Here is an 8,793-nt window from a genome sequence, read left to right on the forward strand (position 1 = left end):
TATCTTTGGAATTAACAAAAAAGAAAAAAGAAAAAAAAAGTCAAAAGTATTTTTTTTTTAAATGCAGAAAAGAAAATGTTCAAAAAAGACGAAATCGCAAAAAATACCATATGTCCACAAAATTGATAGCAAAAAGAAAGACGAAACTAAGTGAGGCAGAAAATGACCACAATATATTCATAAAATTGCCAAAAATGTCAGAAATTCAACAAAAAGGCAGAAAAGTCTAAAAGTGTATGAACGACTAAGTCTGACAAATTACACACACAAAAATTAATTTTTCCAAAAAACAGAAGACGAAAGGTTGAATAAAATGAATGTCATTGCTGCATACTTTCTGTTATGATGCAGCTCTAGTTAGGGCCCTGGTTAGGGAATTGAGGTAACATTCAAGAAACTTGGACCCCTTCGACCGCTTGCCGTGTTGCTGATCGCTCACCTGCGTCTCGGTGAGGCAGAGCGCCGAGGCCAGCTGTTTCCTCTCGGCGCCGACCACGTAGTGGTTTTTGTCGAACGCTCGCTCCAGACGCAGAAGCTGCGAGGGAGAAAACGCTGTCCGGATCCGCTTGGGTTTGCGGGAGAAAGCGTCATGCAGCAGAAAGTTGTCGGCGCCGCTGTCGTCACCTGGACAACGGGACACACAAACAGGAAGTGGAGCTTACGGAAGGGTTTAGCACATTAGAAATGCTAACGCAATCAAACACCCAATCCATCAGAGGTGGGCGGATCGATCCAAATATCGATATTATCGATATCAAGTCAGTATCAATATTTTTTTTTATTTTATTTTTTAAGAATGTTTGCCTGCCGGGTGTCCATCTACATAATAAGGGGTTTTATTTTTTTTCATTAGTTTTTTGTGAAGTAAAATAACCTTGAAGATGTGTTTCTTTAAAATAAAAAATAACATTTAAAATTTTAATTAAATAAATAAATACATTTATATTTAAATGAATTTTTAAATTTAAATTAAAAGCATTTTCGCTTTTATGTCGTTAATAAATTGTTTTTTGAATTTTAGTTTTTCATTAATTTTTTGTGAAGTAAAATAACTTAGATGTTGCTTGGAAAAAAAAATAAAAGTTACAATTCAATAAAATAAATTTATATTTAAGTTTAATTTTGAATTAAGTGGTTAGCACGTCCGCCTCCCAGTTCTGAGGACTCTGGCCTTCCTGGGTGGAGTTTGCATGTTCTCCCCGTGCCCGCGTGGGTCTTCTCCGGGTATTCCAGTCTCCTCCCACATTCCAAAAACATGCGTGGCAGGTTAATTGGGTGCCCTAAATTGTCCCTAGGTGTGCTTGTGAGTGTGGATGGTTGTTTGTCTCTGTGTGCCCTGCGATTGGCTGGCAACCAGTCCAGGGTGTCCCCCGCCTATTGCCCAGAGCCAGCTGAGATAGGCGCCAGCACCCCCCGCGACCCTTGTGAGGGATAAGCGGTCAAGAAAATGGATGGATGGATGGATAAAGGCATTTGTGTTTTATTATGTGACTAAATTAGTTTTTGAATGTTAGTTTTTTCATAAATTTTTTGTGAACTGAAGATGTCGCTTTAAAATAAAAATATAAATTAAATAAATAAATTTACATTTAAATGTAATTTAAATTAAAATAAAAACATTTTTGTTTTTATTATGTGAATAGATTGTTTTTTGAATTTTAATTTTCATTAGTTTTTCATGAATAACCTTGACATGTCGCTTCAAAAATAAAAAATAAAATTAAAATTTCGAATTTAAATGAAATAAATAAATGTATATTTAAATGTAATTTTAAATGAAAATAAAAGAATTTTCGTTTTTATTTCAATAATAAATTATTATAATATTAGTTTTATCATTAGTTTTGGTGAACTAAAATCACGTTGATGACGTGTCGCTGAAAATGACGATGTCGCAAAGTAACGGCGCCGTTCGCAGCCATTCGCTCGTCCGCCAATCCGATTTGTAATGTCCAATTTCCGGCCTCATCCATGCGCAGCAGATGAAAACGGTTGCGTCAGCGAACGAGTTTGCCGTTGATCCTCAGCGTGCGCTTTGCATGTGAATGTCACACGGCCGCCGCTCGGCGCTCGCCGTCATTGTTGTCGCTTTTGTCCCGCCGGCCGCCGAGTCAACCGACATTTTTGCGTGCGGCGTGACGGCCGCGTCCGATCTCGCCAGGCCCGACATTTACGTCTTTTGTTTTTATGTAAAGTATATCAACGAAGGATCACGCACGCACGTCGTTGTTGGTGGAGCGCGCACGCAAATCAGATCCACTCGTTGGACTTTGTCGGATCCCAAAACAGACGGCGACCGCAAAAGCAAAAGAATGACAAGAAACGTGAGGGGAGGACTTTTCCATTGGATTAGCATCGCTAACGTGCTAACGTGAGCTTCACTTCCTGTAAGGTCGTGCTCGGGTGTCGGATGTCGCTTCAACAGCGATCAATTTTTTTTCTTTGCGTGCTTCGGGTTGATCCCACGTTGGAATATTGAATCCAGTTTGTACATTTGGCTGGATTGTAGTGGGGTGCGATACTGCAGTTTGGTATCCATCTGATACCGATACAGAGCCAGTATCGCTAATACCGATACCACCACTTTTTGAAAATTGGACTATTTTTTTTTTTTTTTCCAAAATTGAAGGTAGCTCTATCATTGAATTGCTTATTCACAATCAAATTTCAAACTGTGTTTTTGTGGTGTGTTTTTTTTTTTTTTTTTTTTATCTCTGGTCATTTATTTGACGCATGAGCCTTTGGAGATTATTTTTTTTAAACCATTCATTCACACACTCACACACAAGCTCACTTCATGTAAACCACATGGGGTCTCCCAGGCAGAGGAGTGAACCCGCTCGCGTGGATGCCGCAGATAGTTGAGCTTAACTGGCCTTAACTCTTTCCCATTGACTTTCAATGGTATGCTTGGTGCAGTACCAATGCGATATATTTTTGGCCACTAACTAGCGGTGGCGCTGCAGGCGCATTTTGGTCAGGGTCAAAGGTAACAGGACGTCGACGACTCGACGCGGTCTATTTGAAACAAGGAGCTTCATTTACATCGTGACGCTACTTCTTGCAAACTGTGCAGCAATGTTTGGATTTTTCTACTTTAACATCTCATTAAGCGATTCGATGGTAAGATTTGTTATCTTTTGTTCGTGTTTATGTAGTGACATTACATCGTCCATGAGCTATTTAAGCATAAACCGATGCAAATCGTCAATTCTATGAGGGGGTTTCAATGAAAATCTTGCATATTTGCATTGTTTTTATGTGCTTAAATGCTCATTTATTTGTCTCCTATGGTGCAACTGGATTAACTTTAATTTCTAATTTATATGCTTTGGTTTGGTTTGACTAAACATGTACGAATGAATGTAAGAAAGACTTAGAGCTATCTCATAACATTTTTATGATCAGCGACAGGGGCTGTACTGTAGAGTAATGCTGCATTCGAGGATGGTGGGAAGTCGGACAGTTCCCAGTTCAAACCAGGAAGTGCGTCCGGGAACTCCCCCTTGAACTTGGAAATTCCACTTGCGAAGTCAGAAGAAAAAAAGGACCCCGACTTCACCGGTGGACTACAATGTAACGTCACTCTGAATGACAAAACACAATTTACTCGAATATAAAACTAGATAGCTTTCTTCATTCATAAATATTCGACATGACTTCACGTAACGCAACATACATGACATTATTGCCGCTATATCCCTACATGGAATTATACGGTAAACTACTTAACTGTATGGAATTCTTATGAAATAAGATTAAAACAATAAATGAAGCAAAATTGCAAAAAGGTAAGTTTTCTGGAGGTCAAATTGAGTTTTGAGGACCAAAATAAAAAACAATTTATCACTATCCGAGTATCCGCCATTTTAGTTGTTTACTTTCACCTCGAACGCTTTGAGGTCGGAACTGGGAAGTTTCATCTTGGATTTTTCCGACTTCCGACCATCCTCGAATGTAACACAAGTGTACACATTTACTTATACAGCAGGCCTATTTAAATCTTGATTCCTATTTTGTGTTGTATGAAAGACTCATACAACTGTGTTAAAGTGTTAAACATGAATATTAGAACTGTGTGTTAATTTCCTGTTTACATCTGACAGAATGATATGTAATAACATTTTATTTAAATGTATAGTAGACTTCTGAAAAGTGTGTTTCCCCCCCTGGGAGTGTAAAAATCGTGACTGATGAAGTTTGTCATCATCATACAGGGTTCCAGACTAATTGTTATTATTAATTATTTTTTTCACAGCAGCACAGGGGCCTCAAACCTGAAATTTTAGGGGTGCACAATGTTAGTCAACTTGCCAAGTAAATATATTCATTCCAAGCAGTGTTTTAAGTGGGCCGGAACGTACCGGTACGGAGCTCCGGCACTTCTAAAAATCTCCCTTGAGCGTTCCGGTACTTCTCAATGTGCAAAGAACGTACTGTCACAGTCTGTCAGCGTTCCGGTACACTTGACAATACATATTTTGATCCCAAAAGGCTGTTCCGCCGAGGGCCGTTCATCCACTGACTTACATATGATATAGAAGTCCGTGCGCTGATCACCAAGCGCAGGATTACTCCAGTTGTGATATATATATCAGCGCTGCATGAGAGAAGCGTGCTTGCGTCATTCAACTGATGCTAGCCTAGCGGCTAGCCTGATGCTCTTTTTGTTGTTGTTTTTTTTTGTCCAGCTCAGTGCTCGCCGACCCCAAAGCGTGTGTACAACCATAATTCTTGAGTTAAGAAAATGTTAAGAAAATTGCTACTGTGCTGTCCTGGCTCAAAGCTTTAAAAAAAAAAAGAAAGATCGTCAGACTCTGCGGTGGATTCGCAGGCTGACGGCATGGACGTAAAAAATAAATAAATAACATGGATCCCTCATGCCAAACAAGAAGTGAAGCCGGCGGTAGGTAAGCTTATTTTTTCTCCTCTACAGCGAACGAAAATATCAGTGTGTGGGGTACGGTTGTACTGGTAAGTATAAAATAAGTGTGGAAGAAACTCGAAATGCATATTTCTGCAGTAATAATGTGAATATACATTTTCTTTCCTAAGATAGTTTTCCAACTGCTACTCCAAGCAAGTCTGCATCATCATGTTGTCAGAATGATCAACAATAAAATGAAAGCAAAGCTTACTGTAAAATATAAACCTAACTTCTGCAAGTCACCCCATTTACGATACTGAGATGATATATCCTGAATGGTTGATGCAAGCAATGAAGTTGATAGGCTCTCATTATCCCATACAGGGATCCTGGCGTAAAACACTCACTGATAAGTGTTTTAAAAAAATAACTTGTAAGTAGCAACCTAATTACTGAACATGAGTGGCCAGAATATTACACGTGACTGATACTGATGAAAACACAGGACAATATAATATTGTACTGTAAATTCCAACTTATTGGCAAATTTGTGGGCATGTGATTGCGTCATTTCACTCACCACTGTGCTGGTTATATTAATTAATGTCAGTCCTGAATATTTCCCTTTTAATTTTATACCTACACAGTGGTATTAAATAATATTTAATATTAAAATTTACAATAAAAATACCACAAATTTTCTTTATATATATATATAGTTGTTTTTTTTTCACTTGAAACACTGATTCCAAGTAAATATTCATTCTACTTTTTTTTTTTTTTTTGGCGGTAAGTGAGCTGCTGTGTGCGAAGCAACATTCAACGTTGTCATCATCAAAACATTACGTGTTGACGTTTTAGCGTGGAAAAAAAATAGCACGATGGATTTCAGGTTTTTTTTTTTGGGTGAATATGTCAAAATCTTAAAAATGAATATGTGCCCCAACAAATTCATGCTAGAATCATCATCCGGATGCTAGAATAAACTAAGTACAGCAAGAGATTTGAGTGCACAATGTTTGGTTTATTTTTTATTTTTTCCCATCTCAAACTAGCACAACAATAAAGAAGTGAAGCTTATCAACTTTTTTTTTTTTTTTTTTTTTTTTTTTTTAAGTCACTCATTCATACATACATATAAGCTCACTTCATGTAAGCCACATGGGTCTCCCAGGCGGGGGAGGGAACCCACGCCAACCGGCACCAAAGGCAAGTGACGGCTCCACTCCTCCACATGGAGCCCTGAAGCTTATCAACTTCCATTCAAGATCTGGAATAATAAAAAAAAAAGAAATAGCCATTCCTACAAACAAGTTCCGGGTTACGAGGACGGGCCAGGCCAACGCAATCAACCATCAGCTGCCTCGACTGCTTGAGTCTGGGAAGTCAGCTTTAGTGGCTCATGTCGGATTCTTCAAGCGGAAAAGTCAACATGGAATATTTTATTTCAATTTACGATCAAGTTGAGTGTTAAAAATTTCCACTGCCAATCTGAAGGCACAATCGAAAGTGCGTAAAACACGAGTACCCACACAGGCAGGAAGTGATGACGTGTGTTTGTGTTGAGGAAGATGATGCTAAGCTAAAGCTGGCATCCCCCTGGCACAGGAAACAAGTCGGGACTTGTACTGCTGTGTGCGTCACAAACACACTTGGTGACGCTCATTAGCATATTTACCGGCCGCCACGCGCTCATTTTGCATATTAGCCACCGACGGCCGCATTATGGCACGCATAAGTACGCTAACATGCTAACGAGCTGAGTGGCGGCTCAACTTCTGCTTTTTTACGCACACACACGTGCACGTGAAAAGTCGTTTGGGGTGTGTGTGTGTGTGTGTGGGGGGGGGGGGGGGGGGGGGGGGGGGGGGTCAACCAGGCCTACCAGTGCAGGCCTTGAGGCCCCTCGGCCAGCTCCTAAATGTGGGCGGTTCTTGTAAATCAATTGATGACGTCAACAAAAGGATGTGTCAATCAAATGGGATGCCAAAAGAATGGGCTCCAGGTGGAGGAGTGGAACCATCACTTGCCTTTTGGTGCCGGTTGGCGTGGGTTCGATCCTCCGCCTGGGAGAGGCCCATGTGTGGCTTACAAGAAGTTAAAAATAAATAAATAAATAAATAAATAAAGGAATCCCAAAAGAAATGCAGAAATGTCGGTGGCAAAAACTTCGTGTTTGAAAAATAAAAGTCGACGCTGGATTTTTGTCTTCCCTTTCGTTTAATTTGTTGTGAGCAAATCCACGTGATTTTTTCCCCCATTTATTTATTTAAATGATCAACAACCGTTTTTATGTTTTATTCAATTGAAATGAAGTATGAATTATGATCTGGGCTTTCAAATGCACACGCCTCAAACATGAACATGAAAACATTGTTTCTTGCATTTGACGCTTAATTTGAGCTGATGTGAAATTATACATTTGTTTTTAATAAGTACAAAATAGTCCGTTTTTAATGCGTAATTATTTTTTAAATATGCATAAATGAAAAAAAAAAACAAGCTCTAGGCTATACAAGAGTAAAACAAACTTTTGTTGTCTAGAATGTAAAAAGTCGAATTTGGAATGCACATTTGGATCTTTTTTTTTTTTCCAAAAGGAGAATTGAAATGTGTTGTAAAACAGTCGTTGTCATTTTCGTTTTGATCATTTTGGTGATCCGATTTTCAGCTTGGAAATTTTAATGTTTCATTTTTTCAGGCTTATCTGTTTTGAATCTTTTGTAAAACGCAAAAATAATCACTCCCTGCATTTATTCGTCTTTTTGACGAATCAAATAATAATAATGAGTCAAATTGTTTTTGTCTCATTTACGAATTGGGTTTTAATTATATGGAATTGTGAAGACAAAACAAAACAAAACACTTATAGCAATGACTTGTTTGTCATCGTTTGATTCTAAACAAATGGCTTGAAAGATTTGGCGTCGTTAATTGTAAAAGCGGGTCAAGAATACATTTTGCCGGGCGCCTTTTTCGCTTTTCAGGAGAAACATTTTTTTTCATTTGAAATCCAACGTGACGTCACAACTTTGTACTTTTATTTCTACTTATTTTTTCTATTAGTTAAATCAATTCTTATCCTGGAAGGAGCTCGCGTCTTACCTGGCAACGCGTGCGCGTATCTGTGCTGGTTGTGGAGGATCCACGATCCGGCCGCGCACGGGGGGCCCGCGGCGGGGTACGGCAGGCTGACGCCGCCGAGGCCGGGATGATGCCGGCCCAACACGTGCGGTCCAAAGTTGGCTCCGAGCGACGAGTACGAGGTCCGGACGCCGCCGACTCCACTGAGGAGGGGACGCTGCATGAGGGCCTCCGGGAAACGGAGCGCGGTGGGCCGGATGGGCTCGTCGAAGGCGGGACGGACGCCGGCGCCACGCTCCCGCTGCTGCTTCCCAACCAGAGACTCGATGGAGAAACACTTCTTGACGCCCCCGAGCTGCTGCGGCTGCAACATGGCGGCCGGAGGGGACCCCGGAGGAGTCCCCCGCGACAAACCCGAAGCTTACAGCAGGCGAACCATCATCCCGCTCCTTCGGGACACCCGTGCGCGCGCCCGTGCGTCCGTGCGTGTCAGTCAGGGCGCCAAAGTGAGGGAGGAGTGGCGCCAATTTAAAATAAAACTCCGACGACGAGGCGAAGCGGACCCCCTCGCCGTCCCCCCAAGGCAAAGAAACTTGTCACCTCACGAGGAGCGCTACTTGAGTGCATGTGAGACGCACCTGCCAGAGCGTCGCACTCCCGGGCGCATGCGCACTAGATGACGACGACCAGCAGGAAGAACAAGTCGAAATTCTAGCCGTCCCCAAATCATTCCACAAATATCCAACAATCTCAAGCATAAAAATTGGAAAAGAATCCCAATCTAATTTTAGTTTATATATATATTTTTATTTTCACTTGGATTGGTTTGTCGAAATATTGGA

The 8,793-nt window shown here is 40.7% G+C and overlaps 1 protein-coding gene across 1 annotated transcript in view; it reads right to left on the reverse strand.

Moving 5' to 3' along the window:
• LOC144025885 (homeobox protein EMX1-like) overlaps window positions 1-8,593 on the reverse strand; it is a 10,476-nt gene extending 1,883 nt beyond the window's left edge. The window contains exons 1-2 of the mRNA XM_077532271.1: window positions 7,973-8,593; window positions 440-624 (exon numbers count right to left, since the gene is read on the reverse strand). Of these exons, the coding sequence (XP_077388397.1) occupies window positions 440-624; window positions 7,973-8,324 (537 nt within the window). The 5' untranslated portion in view covers window positions 8,325-8,593. The remainder of the gene's footprint in view (window positions 1-439; window positions 625-7,972) is intronic.
• Window positions 8,594-8,793: the final 200 nt, after the last annotated feature.

This window comes from Festucalex cinctus, chromosome 9 (genome assembly GCF_051991245.1).
Source record: "Festucalex cinctus isolate MCC-2025b chromosome 9, RoL_Fcin_1.0, whole genome shotgun sequence".
In the NCBI taxonomy this organism is placed as follows: domain Eukaryota; kingdom Metazoa; phylum Chordata; class Actinopteri; order Syngnathiformes; family Syngnathidae; genus Festucalex; species Festucalex cinctus.